Below are 15,447 nucleotides of genomic sequence, written 5' to 3'. Positions count from 1 at the left end.
CGAAATACAATCTGTTGTGTCGATCAGGACAAAATAAGTCAAACCGTATTTGTTGACGTATTTTTTAATATCCAGTTGTTTCAACCTAACTATTGGTGGTTTAGTTGTTTCAACCTAACTGTTGGTGGTTTAGTTGTTTCAACCTAACTGTTGGTGGTTTAGTTGCTTCAACCTAACTGTTGGTGGTTTAGTTGCCTCAACCTAACTGTTGGTGGTTTAGTTGCTTCAACCTAACTGTTGGTGGTTTAGTTGCTTCAACCTGGTGGTTTTGTTGCCTATTTTTAACGTAATACCGTCCAGTAGTAGAACCTACCCTAAAACCTACTGGTAAATAATTCAATGTCCTTGTTTGGACGTCGTCTTGCCGTCTCTTCACTCTCTTCTCTGCTCACAGCTTGGTGGTAAAGGATTTCATTACATAAGATCCACAAAGTGGTCTGACTGTGTATCTAAATATGTGAGGACCAATGTGTTTTTGTAGCATGAATATGTCCTCAGGTAGTCGGCTGCTGCTGCTCTTGTCCTGACACTGGCCTTCAGCAGGAGTTCCCTTATCTGTAATGAACTCTGCGTTTCACATTTTCAACCCGTTAGCTGGAGGTTGAGTCGCTTTGAATGCAAACGGCCACAACCTGCTGCTTTCCTTAACTTCCCCGTCTCCTCCTCCTCCTCCTCCTCCTCCTCCTCCGGTGGGTTCGAGGCGACCCTCGGCTCTATTTGGACAAAGAGAAGGAGAAGGAGCCCACACAAAGAGCTGTCAGCAGGAGATAAGTCTCTGCTCACTTTGTGCCGATGGAAATTGTTGCTTTGACTCTTAGAATGTATTTGTTGCCAACACTGTTGCAACAAGCGGAAGAATAATGGTTTAATTTCCACCCCCCCGACGCCGCCGTCCTCATACATATGCAGCTCATGAGCCGCGGCTTCAGTCGCTCATGAAAACTTAAAATTCTCATTCAACACAATATGTCAGCTGCGGTTCACTGGCCAGGAATTACCCGGACCGATGACATTTATGGGAATGATTTTTTTTCCCCTTCCTTCGGGCATGACTGCTCTTACTGAGAATTGCTCCTCTGAAAAATGTTGTTATTGATGGAAAATATTAACTTGGCCGTACTAGACACTTGGATGAAGTGGATAGATGAGGAGATGGAGGAAGCAGGGTTCGTCTGGCTCTGCCCTGCAGCAACAAAAGCCATCTACCACCATCTCTAAACACCGTACATCCACACCTGATGTTCTGATGTAGGCCCAGAAACCAGAAGCAAAGTGTTCAATGAAATACCTCGTTAGGTTTAGGAAAAGATGGTGAAATATGTAGTTATGGTTCAGGAAAAGATGGTGAAATACTTAGTTATGGTTTAGGAAAAGATCGTGAAATACTATGGTTTAGGAAAAGATCGTAAAATTCTTAGTTAGGTTTAGGAAAAGATCGTAAAATACTATGGTTTAGGAAAAGATTGTGAAATACTTAGTTATGGTTTAGGAAAAGGTCGTAAAATACTATGGTTTAGGAAAAGATCGTGAAATACTTCGTTAGGTTTAGGAAAAGATCGTAAAATACTATGGTTTAGGAAAAGATGGTGAAATACTTTGTTAGGTTTAGGAAAAGATCGTGAAATACTATGGTTTAGGAAAAGATCGTGAAATACTTTGTTAGGTTTAGGAAAAGATCGTGAAATACTATGGTTTAGGAAAAGATCGTAAAATACTTTGTTAGGTTTAGGAAAAGATCGTGAAATACTTAGTTGTAGTTTTGATTGATATAACAAAGGAAATTACGTTATAAGTACGGAAGCTCCCTGACAAATTAAAGTTGGCGTCTCGAACGTTCCCGAAAACATTATGAGAAAACCGCTCCAGGAATGTTAAGAAAACAACGTTCCAGGAAAGTTCTGTGGACATTCTGTCAACAGTGTCCCTTAAACGTCTCTGGCTGCCTGGAAAGGACCGGAGAGAAGTTTAAAACTGTTTCTAATGAGCTAAATCTTCGGTATGCTTCTTTTTGGAGAACCTCCATCATTCTCCAAAACGCGTCTGAACTTCATTTCCCAGCACATCCGTCTTCCCGTGTTGGTTTTGGAGAGCTCTGGTCCCTAATGAAAGACATTTGTTAGATGAGGAGGCTCTTCGCCGTAATGACGGCGTCGCCACTCTGTCACGCTTTAACAATGAGTCTAATCTTGTACTTTTTGTTCCGTTTCTCTTCCTTCCTATCATCTTCCTCTCCATCTGCTTCTAATTGATAACACCCTCCTCTGCCAACATCTTCCTCCTTCTCCTCCTCCTCCTCCATCTTCCTCTGCTGTTTCTCAGGTGAACAAGCAGCAGCTGCAGGCGGTGAAGGAGCGATTCCTCGCCTTCCTCAACGGGGAAACTCAGATTGTGGCTGATGAGGCTTTCTGCAACGCTGTGAGAAGCTACTATGAGGCAAGGCCATCTTTTTCATTTCTTCTTAGCTTTACAAGTCCCCAAAGCTGAAAATGAGATCTTTTCTACGGGCGGAGGAAGAACACGATGTGTTGGAGCTAGTTTCCTCTCTATCAGCAGCCCCGTCTCTCACTTAAAGCAACAAGTTGCTCCAGAAAAGCAACGAGCTACATGTTAACTCTCTGAACCCCAAGTTTCTCTGATTTGTTGTCACATGACTGCTGGTCACAATGTCATGTTTTTCACAGAATCTGGTTAAAGTCAAATGGTTTTTAAATGAGAACACGTAGAATTTAAAGCTTCGTTTTGTTTGCCGTTTCTAACAGAAGCGTTCGTCGTGCACGGTGTGTTCAGGGACCGTCGGACAGATGACAGTCTGACATTAAGGATGTTTTTGTCCTTAACAGTTGTTTTGAAAAAGATTGAAAACACGTTGATGATGATCAACATGTTTCTAGCTGAGATGAACTCCATGTCCATCATTGTGCTGAGGATGTGATGAACGTTCACCTGGTTGATGTTTCTCATCGGGTTCCTACTGAAAGCTCTTCATCTGTTTCCTGTCATGTGTGGAACAGATGTGGAGATATTTATAGAACGCGAGGAAATTATTTATTCAACCTCCCCCCCACGCCTCCTTCTCCCTCCACGCCTCCTTCTCCCTCCACGCCTCCTCCCCCCTCCACGCCTCCTTCCCCCTCCACGCCTCCTCCCCCCTCCACGCCTCCTTCCCCCTCCACGCCTCCTCCACGCCTACTTTCCCCTCCACGCCTCCTTCTCCCTCCACGCCTCCTTCCCCCTCCACGCCTCCTTCCCCCCCCACGTCTCCTCCCTCCTCCACGCCTCCTTCCCCCCCACGTCTCCTCCCTCCTCCACGCCTCCTTCCCCCTCCACGCCTCCTCCCCCCTCCACGCCTCCTTCCCCCCCACATCTCCTCCCTCCTTCCCTCTCCATGCCTCCATCCTCCTCCACGCCTCCATCCTCCTCCACGCCTCCTTGCCCCTCCACGCCTCCATCCTCCTCCACGCCTCCTTGCCCCTCCACGCCTCCTTCCTCCTCCATGCCACCTTCCTCCTTCCTCCTCCAATGACTGAGTGCTCGTTGAGCTCTTATGGCATGAAGTAATGAAATTTATCACCAGACTGAAACAGATTGAAGAATCAATCTAACGGCTGTTTTCTCTGTTTGTGAGAGAGTTTCTCTTTCTTTAGGAGCACCAATCTCTCTCTGTCTCTGTCTCTCTCTCTGTCTCTCTCTGTCTCTCTCTCTCTCTCTCTCTCTCCCCCTCTCTCTCTCTCTGTCTCTCTCTCTCTCTCTCTGTCTCTCTCCCCCTCTCTCTTTCCCTCCCTCTCTCCCTCTGTCTCTCTCTCTCTCCCTCTGTCTCTCTCTCTCTCCCTCTGTCTCTCTCTCTCTCTCTCCCTCTGTCTCGCTCTCTCTCCCTCTGTCTCTCTCTCTCCCTCTGTCTCTCTCTCTCCCTCTCCCTCTGTCTCTCTCTCTCTCTCTCTCCCTCTGTCTCTCTCTCTCTCCCTCTGTCTCTCTCTCTCCCTCTGTCTCTCTCTCTCCCTCTCCCTCTGTCTCTCTCTCTCCCTCTCCCTCTGTCTCTCTCTCTCTCTCTCTCTCTCTCCCTCTGTCTCTCTCCCTCTCCCTCTCCCTCTGTCTCTCTCTGTCTCCCTCCCTCCCTCCTCCTCCTCCTCCTCCTCCTTGTGTCCACCCATCTACTCCTCTCTGGATCTCTTTGGATCATCCTGTCCCCTGACTCCCCCCAGAGACTCTCTCACAAAGCCTCCCACGTCCACTCGCGTCTCTGTCTCCTCTGTCGGAGGAGGACAGCTGTGAGCCCAGATTGCACTGAATTTCCTCACTCCTTATTTTATTTTTTTATTTCCATCCTAGCGCTCCGTCTCTCTTATCTGTTGGAGATCTTATCGGCCTCGTCTCCTTAATCGAGTGAGACGAGAGGATCGCGGCGCAACTCTCCGTGTCTCTGTGTCTCCGCAGAGCGGTCAAAGTCTTCCTCGGTGGACGTCTTCGTCCTCGTGGCGTCGCACGTCCTCCTGAGACGTCGCCCTGTTAGATGTGTGGAGTCAGAGCATCGGTAACCGAGCAGCAACTCCCCTAAACACTCAACAACAAGGACAGGGATTTGTTCTTCACTCATCATATGAACTCATGACAGATGTCTCACATCAGGAAAGACGTCTGTCACCGCAGACGAACTGAATCTTTTACCGGTAGAATGAATATTGACTCATCTAAAAATACCAAATATGTGAGTTTTGTGCAGAAAGAAACATGCAAGCACGTCTCTAGAGATCCGCTAATATGACAATATCCTGAATTAAAGACAAGCCCCAGTTTCTGAACTGTGAACAACACGGATTATGACGCTTTTCCATGTTTTGACGCGATGAACGTCGTGTTAGTGCGTCGACGTGGGATTCATGGTGGTGAGGATGGGTCTTTTTCGTAGGAACCACAGACAGGAAGTCCTAAAGTTCTATAAAGACAAACGTGTCGATCATCTTGGTCTTTATTTGGGGTTCTTTAAGAACTGTTGGTTGTTTGTTGGAACGTCGATCACGTCAGGAGTGGGCGAGGTTCTCCTCTCAGTGTGGAACCCGGTGTGAGACGGGTTCCTTCCACAGCGATCTGTCTCTCGTTAGATTAAACGTCGCCTGTCAGATATCCCGACAGGAAGAAGAGTTACTGACGACGGTGGACTAAGAATAGATTAAGTGTTCTATTCCTGCGAGTGTCCTTGTAGATGAAGCTTAAAATAACCAGGTTAACATGAAACGCTCCTGATGAGAAAAACTCCAATCTTTAAGATGGTGGTTTTATTAGATTCAGCAGCAGAGTTGTTGTGTAGATGGAGGTGAATCATCAGCAGAGGAGGGAACTCTGACCTGACAACCCAACAGGAAGTTACAGGAAATAGTAAAAGCGTTCGGCGCCGTCCGCCGCGTCGGCGTCTCTTCGATCGGCGAGGTGAAACGGTTCAGATCGGAAACACAACTATTGAGACGCTGCCGCCGGAGGCCGTGAAGTCGTCCCAAAACTCTCTGAGGAATGAAGAGGGAGGACGGAATAACAGGAACACTTTTTACTAGACTCAGCACACAATCTCTGCCAACAGAAATACATGTGCTGCTGTTTGTAGATATCCCACAGAGACGGTTCCTATGTAATCCACCTAATCGTGAACCAGGAAGTGTAAAGACTGCCAAAACCCACACCAGGAACAGGAAGGAGGGCGGGGTGGGGGGGGCGGGGGGGTTGGATGGGTCAAAACAAAAACCGGTCTTTCAGCCCGGAGACGATTGTTCGTGTGAAGCGAGTCAAAGTCAGCTTTGAGTCATTCGTCACAAACCTGACTGAGGTTGTTTCCTCAAGAAATAAACAGGAAGTGACCGTATGTGGACTGAGGAGTGACATAGAGACGCCGTATACGTCTCTGGTAAGAGACCTGTCAATCACTGTGTAGCCCCGCCCCTAAAGCATGGTCTGTTTGTTCTCCTGTATGAACACTGAAACAAGTAAAAAACAACAACAAACAAAGGTGTCGTAGCTATGTCACCAGCGGGGACCCCTGATGGCACTGTTTGACAGGATTGATGTGTTTTTCTGCAGTTTTCATATCTTCAGGTGTGTGTGTGTGTGTGTGTGTGTGTGTGTGTGTGTGTGTGTGTGTGTGTGTGTGTGTGTGTGTGTGTGTGTGTGTGTGTGTGTGTGTGTGTGTGTGTGTGTGTGTGTGTGAGAGAGATCTTCTGGAGCCCAGCAGGGAGGCCCCGCTCAGGCTGTAAGTGCCTCCAGCTCCGAGAGTGTTCTTTATTTATCGAAGGCTCTCGCAGATTGTCTATCTGACCTTCTGACATCAGATCTGCTGCTGGTTTCTTCTCAGGCTTCCAGTAATCACACCTTTTTTTTTTTTTTTTTAATCAGTGTGGGAAAGAAGGAGGCAGTGGAGGGGGGGGGGGCAGCAGGGAGATCAACCGCTCATAGGTCAACATCATCAAGTCCGATCGATGCGGGTTCTGGTGAAAAATAAATCAATGTTTCCTGACCCGCAGGCTCCCGGCGTGAGACTGCGAGGCCCGATCCCAGGCTAGCTCACGCTCTGTGAGGCTCGTTACCGCAAAGTCCAATCAGGGTTCAGTGCCGTCTCAACGTCCACTTCCTGTGGTCAAAAGACCACAGGAAGTGGTTTTATGGACGTTTTGAAGCCTCAAGTTCGTCGATTTCGCTGTCGCCATCTTTGATTACGGCCGTCGCTATCTTGACTTTTTGCAACCAGTGAACAGGAAGTGACCATATCTGGACTGAGGAGTTACTACCTGTCAATCAGCATGTAACCCCGCCCCTAAATCATCCCCTGCTATATGGTCTGTTTGACTCTAAATGGAGCATAATGTACTAAATGAACATCATGCTGTATTGAAGAAGACTGTAAACTAGAGATTGAGACCATAAACTCATGTTTACAATGTTTACTGAGGGAATAAATCAAGAGAGAAGTAGAGTCATTTTAGACTAGACTTCTATACAACCAGAGGAGTCGCCCCCTGGTGGACACTAGAGAGAATGCAGCTTTAACACGTGAAGCATCGACTTCACTCTTCAGAACCGGAGGTGAAACGGACCATAAAGGAGGGGATGCTTTAGGGTCCAGTTGTAACGTTACTTAGCTCCACCCTCTCGCATCACTTCTGGTTGCAAGAAACAAAATGGCGTCGGCTAAAACTCAACATACCACATCCAAAATACCAATCTCAAGGCTTCTAAACCGTACTACACAAACCAATGTCTGACGTAGCAGTGACTACGTCCACTTCATACAGTGTGTGGTGTTAACTGTATCCATGGCAGTAAGAGTAATATGTACTTTGACTGGAGTAAACTGACTGAACACCGTGTAAAGACCTCACACACACACACACACACACACACACACACACACACTACCGACTACCTTCCGCACAAACAAACAGCAGCTGTCGTGCACAGAGTGTCCGTGAACGCATCGGGAGCGGCGTCGCTCTGCCGGCCGTCTGAACGCTCGCGCTCCTCAATGCTCCTCGGCACTTCTCGGCGCATCTCAGCGCTCCTCAATGCTTCTCGTCGCATCTCGGCGCTCCTCAATGCTCCTCAATGCTCCTCAATGCTTCTCAATGCTCCTCGGCACATCTCGGCGCTCCTCAATGCTCCTCAATGCTCCTCGCCGCTCCTCGCCGCTTCTCGGCGCTCCTCAATGCTCCTCGGCGCTCCTCAATGCTCCTCGGTGCTCCCGTGAGTGGGAGGCCCGTATCTGTCTGTTTGCTTTGATACAGAGTTTCACATGGAAGCCCGCTAATGCGGCATGAAAGTGGATTCACGCTCAGCCGAGGAGGAGCGTGTAAACGTTTGAAGTGTGCATGCGGCCAGTTTGTTCTTTTCCACCAGAGGAGCATGCAAGACTTCTCCAGCGCGTTCATTTCCACATCTATTCACCCGCACAAGTTCATCTCTCTCTGCCTCTGAGGATGCACGGCTTTAATGTCTGCAAAGAAAGGATTCCCAAAACAGCAGCGATGTACCTATGGCTGAATTTAAGGAATTAAAACATAATACGTTTGATTGAAATCGTTTTATGTGGAGGTGAAAAGGTATGAAAGCTATAGAAAGTACACCGCATGATAGTTTTACTAGTAAACACACACACACACACACACACACACACACACACACACACACACACACACACACACACACACACACACACACACACGCTTTGTCATCAGGACCATGTTGTTGTTGATAAACTATGACCTCGTTGTATCACCAAAGCCTTCTGCACATGATTCATGTGTCGTTGTGATTGTTCATCACATCTTGAGAGCTTTGCACATGTTTCTCCTTCTCCAGAAACCTTGTTAGTGTGCAGAGAAAACAGAAGATCTCAGTGACCAACACATCTACACTTCCTCTTTCTTTTTTCTTCTCGCTTAAATGATCTCCAGCTGCTGCTTCCTCGTCTCCTTCCTCCTCCTCCTCCTCAGAGATCAGTGGGAGGTGACGATGACTCAACGGCGTCCTGATCAACCTGTTAGTCTGTCACGTTAAAGGACAGACTAACAGTCCCCGAGGACACGTTACTGAAACATCTCCAGGTGCCTAAACCCAAACCGTCCTCGTTAAAGGAGCACGTCGCAAATTATGGAGGTTTGTTGAATTTATTTTCAGTGGTTCCCTGAGTTTATGGTCTCAATCTCTAGTTTACAGTCTTCTTCAATACAGCATGATGTTCATTTAGTACATTATGCTCCATTTAGAGTCAAACACACCATAAAGCAGGGGATGATTTAGGGGCGGGGCTACACGCTGATTGACAGCTCTCTCTGCGTCGCTCCTCCTCGGTGTGTGGAGCTGTTGAACTTCACAGCCTTACAGAGAGCCGTTTGTTACTCAGGCTCGACTTGTAAATGGAGTCGATAGACGACTGGAGACGCCTGTGTGACGATAATAAACTTGAGTGCGTATTCCTTTCAGGATGGTGGTTGACAAATGTTGAAATGTGATCTCATGACACGAGTTGCATAAAAGACATTGACGAAGCATTCTTAACGAGGTCAGAACAGAACTTCCTCCGTTACGGTTTAGCGTTTTAACCTTCTTCTGCTTTCACTCCGTATTTGCATCAAGCGGCGTATCCTTCAGCAGATGATACGTTTTGACCTTTTTCCTCTTGAATTATTCCGTATTTGAAGTTTCACTTTGTTGCAGGGATGGAATGGATGTTTTTTTTTATTTTTTTTTATTAGCTGTAGGGTTGTTTGCCGTGTGATCTGAACACCATCAAAGAAGACACAGTTCAAAGGTGGAGGCTGTTAAGCTTTAAAGCTACCTCAGTGAAAGTTTAAGGGGTTCAACCTTTTGATAAACACTAATTGAGGAGTTGGTTATTTGAAAAAAAATAAGATTTTGTTTGCTATTTTAAAATATCTTGGGGCTTTAATTGTTTGAACCCAAAAGCATTTAAAAATAATATATATAAATAACTGTAAAATGACTGGAACACTAATGCAGAGCGACGACAGACGATCTGCTGGGGACTGAATGGACCAGTACATGTGCTACGGGGCTGATGGGGGAATGGACGCAGGTGTGCAGGTGGGCGGTAGAGGTCAAGTGACGGCAGGTGGGAGTGTAATGATCTGAAACAGCAGAATTAGTACCTGTGGGGGAAAAAGAAAACACTCGTGAAATGTGGGACTATGAGCTTTGATGTCTCACCACCTTTCTGTTCAGCTCGAGCACAAGTTGTAGTTTGTCTTTCCTTCTCTGTGTTCCTGATCATTCTGGTGCAGACGTTGTACTTTCTGGAAGATGGAAGGATTTTTCTCTTTAGCACATCCAGTATCAAAAAGTTTCAGTTTTTTCCCTTGTGTTACTTTGGGTCAGCCTGGAGACTCCAACCTCGTAGACATTACATTACAGTCATTTATCAGAGGCTTTTATCCAAAGCGACTTACAATTCAGTATCTATCTACACACCGTAGACGCAGCTACGGGAGACATTTTGGGGTTAATTCTTCTTGCTCAAGGACACATTGACATGAGACTAGTAGAGCAGGAGCCGGGGATTGAACCTCTGACCCTCTGATTGAAAGGCGGCCCTGCTCTCCACTTAGCCACGGTCACCCGACTTCGTCGTAACGTCCAAGACTACTCATGTCGCCACAATAAGTAAATCATAACCTCTTATGCTGTTCGCTGTGTTACTCGCGGGATCATTTGTCGATGTAACCTCGTAGACTACGACGTAACTTCTAAGACTACGACGTAAACTCGTAGACTACGACGTAAACTACGACGTAACATCGTAGACTACGACGTAACTTCTAAGACTACAACTTAAACTCGTAGACTACGATGTAACTTCTAAGACTACGACTTAAACTCGTAGACTACGATGTAACTTCTAAGACTACGACGTAAACTCATAGACTACGATGTAACTTCTAAGACTACGATGTAAACTCGTAGACTACGATGTAAACTCGTAGACTACGATGTAACTTCTAAGATTACGACATAAACTCGTAGACTACGATGTAACTTCTAAGACTACGACATAAACTCGTAGACTACGATGTAACTTCTAAGATTACGACATAAACTCGTAGACTACGATGTAACTTCTAAGACTACGACATAAACTCGTAGACTACGATGTAACTTCTAAGATTACGACATAAACTCGTAGACTACGATGTAACTTCTAAGACTACAATGTAACTTCTAAGACTACGATGTAAACTCGTAGACTACGACGTAACTTCTAAGACTACAATGTAAACTCGTAGACAACGACGTAGACTACGACGTAACATCTTAGACTACGACATAACCTCATAGAGTACGATGTAACTTCTAAGACTACGACGTAAACTCGTAGACTATGACGTTTTGAAGAATTCTCCTCTTTGGATGAATAAGCACATCCAAAATCAAGAAGTTTCACTTGGTTCCAGCATTCAGTTTGTGTTTTCTTTGGGCTCTGTGTTGTTAGTCCAGCAGAGGCTCTCATGATAAAATTGGAATCTGGATCAGACAGAAGCTGCAAATCATTCCTGGCATTTAATTTAAGTGTGCTCACAGTTTTTTATTGCCTCTTCCGTTGACTCATTTGTCCCTCTCATGTGTAATAGAAGAGAGAGAGCCTCAATGTACTTCTGTGTTGCTTCTTGATGTCTGAAATGTCTCTCAATACTTTTTCATTGACTCTGTCACTGTGTAGTTTTCTCTTTGCTCGTGTGGTCCGGTGATTAGCAGAGGTTGATGGGAATGCCATTTGTTTTGCAGGTATGTGGTCATTAACGCAAGTATTGGACAAATTGAAGGCAATAATGGAAACTCAAGGGATCCCCATAGTTAGTAAAATTGCTGCTTAGGGGGACATGAATGTCTGTGCCAGATTTAATGGCAATTCGGCTGAGAAAACCACAAATGTGAACCTCATTATGGCGCTACATCGTTTGCTGTTCGGTACATCCTCTTCTTCCCTCCATCATCATGCTCCCTGCACTACCTGTGTATTTCTTATGTCTATTTTATTTCTTTGCCGTTTCCCTCCTCACCCGTTTGTCGTCGGCTCAGGGAGTCAGAATGGATATAAAGTCACGCAGCAGGGGGTTCGTTCTCCATCAGAGCGTCGCGTTAGAGCCGCTCTGACTTCCTGCTTCACGGTTCCGATCAGACACCAAACTGGACCGAATCCTCCAGGTGCTCCTGACCAATCTGAGCCGTCACCTGGACACAAAGCAAACAGCTGACTCCGATCCTCCTGTCTGTGCTCGTTTAGTTGTCCCCCCCCCCCCCCCCCCCCCCCACCGACAGACTGATGGCTTTCATAACTCCACTACTTCACGGTTCATCTATGACATTTGCAATTTGAGAGGAGCAATGGGACTGGTGTTAAAAAGATTCTGCAGCTTCGCTCGAGGCAGAGGAGAAGCCCACGCGTGTTCCTTTAATCTGCACATCGTCAGGTTTTTATTGAACATGAAGTAATTGGTTTTTAAGAATAAACACTGTCAGATCGGTTCAGCTGGTAGACGATCTGTTACAGGCTTCACAAAGTCACACATGGCTTCGATGGAGTCACCGCTGTGGGAGGTTTCTCTTCGTCTAATCCAAATTGAGCTTCCACAGAGTCTCACACATGCTACCAAAGTCTGGATCAGTACCTGCTTCCTGTCCGCTAAACACATTTAAACAACTCTTGTTTCTTTTTTTTTAGTGATGCATTTCAACTTGGTCTCTTCTTCTGTGGTTCTATATGTTTCAGTCAGAAGTCATTTTTCCATGTGGCTAGTTTAATTGTCTGAGCCTCATTAACATAATGACATATAACAGTCACACGGTCTTTATTTGATCTCTCCATCACAGGATTCAGGATTCAAAGTCGGTCGCTGATGTCTTGTCTTTGGTCTGGAGACACTGTTGTTGCGTTGTCCTGGGTTGCCAGTTGCAGTGTTCAGCTGTGGAATGTCACTGAAACCACATTGTGATAATGTGATCTTATCACGTCTTCTTTCAAATTAATGCTGTAAACAATTTAGATCAGGATTACAACCCTATGGTCCAGCTCTACCTTTTAGGAATGGATACATGGGATTTGAATTTGCTTTTGAAGATTAAAATGAACGGTGATGAAAGAGTAGAATGAAAGAAGACACTGTGAAACCAAACAGTAGTTTCACACTGACACATGGAGCTTTCCGGTATAGGAACACTGATTTACTTTCGTTGGAACGGGGAGCTCTTATATTTTTCTGTATAAAGCTCACAGTCAAAGCTTTGCCTACCCCTGTTTTATACACTAAGAAGGCATACCAGATAGTTGTTTAAGTTGGTTTTTATTCCTACCTGTCTTAAAGGACAGTTTATGTGAGTAAATCCCGACTCATTTCACTCATGGAGTGCCGCAGGGATCCGTCCTCGGTCCTCTACTGTTTTCTATCTACATGTTACCGGATGAATCTTGGATCTGTTTCTCCTTCGATTCAAACTCTGACTTTTGCACGAAGGCACTTTTAGATTTAGACTTCAGGCCAATTGAATTGGAAAGGTCTTTCTTTTCAGAGCACATTGACAACAAGTGGAATATGGTTTCACTACTGCAATGCAAAACAAATCCAACTTCATGGTGCACTTTTGGGATTGTTTTCTCATAGTGCAAATATGCAGTTATTGGGACAATAATGACTAATGTTTTGTAGAATTCTGTTTAGTGCTTTGCGTTTTTAATCCATTTCTTAATTTAATGAAATATTTATCCTTTTGAAAGAGGTGAAAATGAAACACCAAAGTGTCGTTACATTGTGTACTACCTTCTCATTTGCCTTTCAAGTGTTAATCATAGAAATAGATGTTTGATTTTCTGGGTCAAAATCTTCTTGCCTATTTTCCTTTAATGGTCTGAAGATGGCCTGAAGAAACTGTTTCTGATTGATCCCAGAAATAATCCAAACCGAATTGGATCTACTAATTCTCATTGCAGCACTGCTGACTTCCAGCTTTCTTTGTGATGGAAGTTATTCTTTAAATCTTTTTCTTATTCTGATAAGTGAAGCGTTCGGTCCCTCTGACAGACGGACTAACCGAGTCCAAGCCGGCGATGGAGATGTTTTAATATCGAGCTGGAGCATGTTTTATGCATGAGCAGCGATGATGCGCCGCTCCTCACAGCCGACGGTACATTTAAACCCTTCAGTGTGAGAAACTGAAACTGAGAAATCTGATCAGAAACAGAAGAGTGTCTTTACTTTTCCATGACTTCCAAGATGTTTGTTATTCTGTCTTTATTCAAGCAACATTTTCCTATATTTTCTAGAAAAACCTGTTTTGTTCGACGTTATGACCACCAGTTTTAATTGTTTTCACTTTGTCTCTGAGGAATCATGTTGTGTCTGTCAGTTCGGCAGATGGCTCTAAATACTACAATACCCATGAGCCCTGGCTGCCGTTGCCATGGAGAAGCCGGTCAGAGGAACGAATCGGAGCGAATTGAGAACGCCTAGTCGTTGAGTGTGTCAATGAAACACGGTGCCATAGATGCTGCGTGGGTTAGAAAACGGACCAAGATCATCATCGGCGTTCTTAAAGCCGTAGTCTTAATCTTTTTCTATCAAAGTAAAAGATGTTTTTCATTTGACTCTGTTGTCCTGATGGTGATTCAGCCGGGAGAGTCTCCCGATGGTCCAAACCGTAGAAGCGCTCCAACGGTGAGTCACTACAGAGTACCCTCGCATACAAGCACCACAAGTAGTATTTAGACATGGGAACATTTCTCATCCCTACCATCCACTTCACATGACGGGAACGAATGTATTGGTTTGTTTGGCAGGGTTAGGGTTAACAGAACATTCCTGTAGAAGAGGCTGTTTCTCATCTGTAGTCGGATTACAAAGGTATGCATCATTCACCCTTTACACTACAAGAAGAGAGAATATTAACATGAGGACGCCGTTGTACTACATTGGCGAGTACGATGAAGACATGCAACACATAATGAATGAAACGTGGACCAAATACAAGATTATGTTGCATTAATAGACACTAAAAACATCCATGTCAGAAGCACAAAGCCTGAGTTTGTACATTTAACAGCAGTAAAAGACATGCAGGTGGATGAGGGTCGACTGCACCACAGACGGACTAAAGATCTAAAGCGTCTAGTCCTTTATCTCCTCTGCTTGCAGCTTCTCCAGCGTGACGATTCGCTGCCCTTCTCTTGTTTTCGATCACTTTAAACTTGAACATTTTCTGCGTTTCTCGATTGTTCTGTAAGACCAAAGGAGACGGGGCAGCGACCGCTCGTCTCCCGGGTCTTTAATCTCCTGACTCCCAGCCCGGCGCTCTGCTGGTGTGTAAATAATTTAGCGAAACTTTTTAAAAGCTCCAATTAATTCGATCAGCGGGGAGGGAGGAAGCCCCCCCCCCCGCTGATCGATTCATTAGTAATAATGGCTGACATTTGTGTCGCCAGACAGAGTGGAGGAGAGCCTATAGAATCCAGAGAGCAGCAGAGGGGGGGCGGCGCTCTGACGCCCAGACCCGGAGCTCCAAGAGAGTCCTCCAGATAATAGTCTTCATCATTAGTCTCTATTACTGATATACAGTAATAGAGAACTGCAAATGTGTTTCCCCAAAAACTATTGTAGACGTATTTAATACTGCACTGGATTGACGTCAAAATAGAAACACTGATGTGTTACAATGATGCTTCCTAAAAGTCTTGTTTCTCGTTTCCTCTGTAGAATAGAAGTTAATCGGCTTCACTCTTCAGAACCGGAGGTTTCCGGAGGGAGAGACCTTTACACACATACACATACACACACACACACACACACACACACACACACACACACACAACCTTTAAGATATTCTATACTTATTCTATACAACTAATCACATTTTCAGTCCCAGAACAGTGAATGTTTCTTCTAACAAGTGTCCTGATATCAGTCCTGT

At 45.3% G+C, this 15,447-nt stretch overlaps 1 protein-coding gene across 1 annotated transcript in view; it reads left to right on the top strand.

Moving 5' to 3' along the window:
* Positions 1–15,447, top strand: part of cadps2 (Ca++-dependent secretion activator 2) — a 135,532-nt gene that overhangs the window by 22,849 nt on the left and 97,236 nt on the right. Inside the window, 1 exon segment of the mRNA XM_068724123.1 lies at positions 2,320–2,433. Coding sequence (XP_068580224.1) covers positions 2,320–2,433 — 114 coding nt within the window.

The sequence above is a fragment of the Cebidichthys violaceus genome, unplaced genomic scaffold (genome assembly GCF_023349555.1).
Source record: "Cebidichthys violaceus isolate CVI_PGR_0920_01 unplaced genomic scaffold, fCebVio1.0.p SCAF_3, whole genome shotgun sequence".
NCBI classification, from domain to species: Eukaryota; Metazoa; Chordata; class Actinopteri; order Perciformes; family Stichaeidae; genus Cebidichthys; species Cebidichthys violaceus.
The sequence above is the reverse complement of the archived record's forward strand: the minus strand, read 5'-3'. Positions and strand labels throughout refer to the sequence as shown.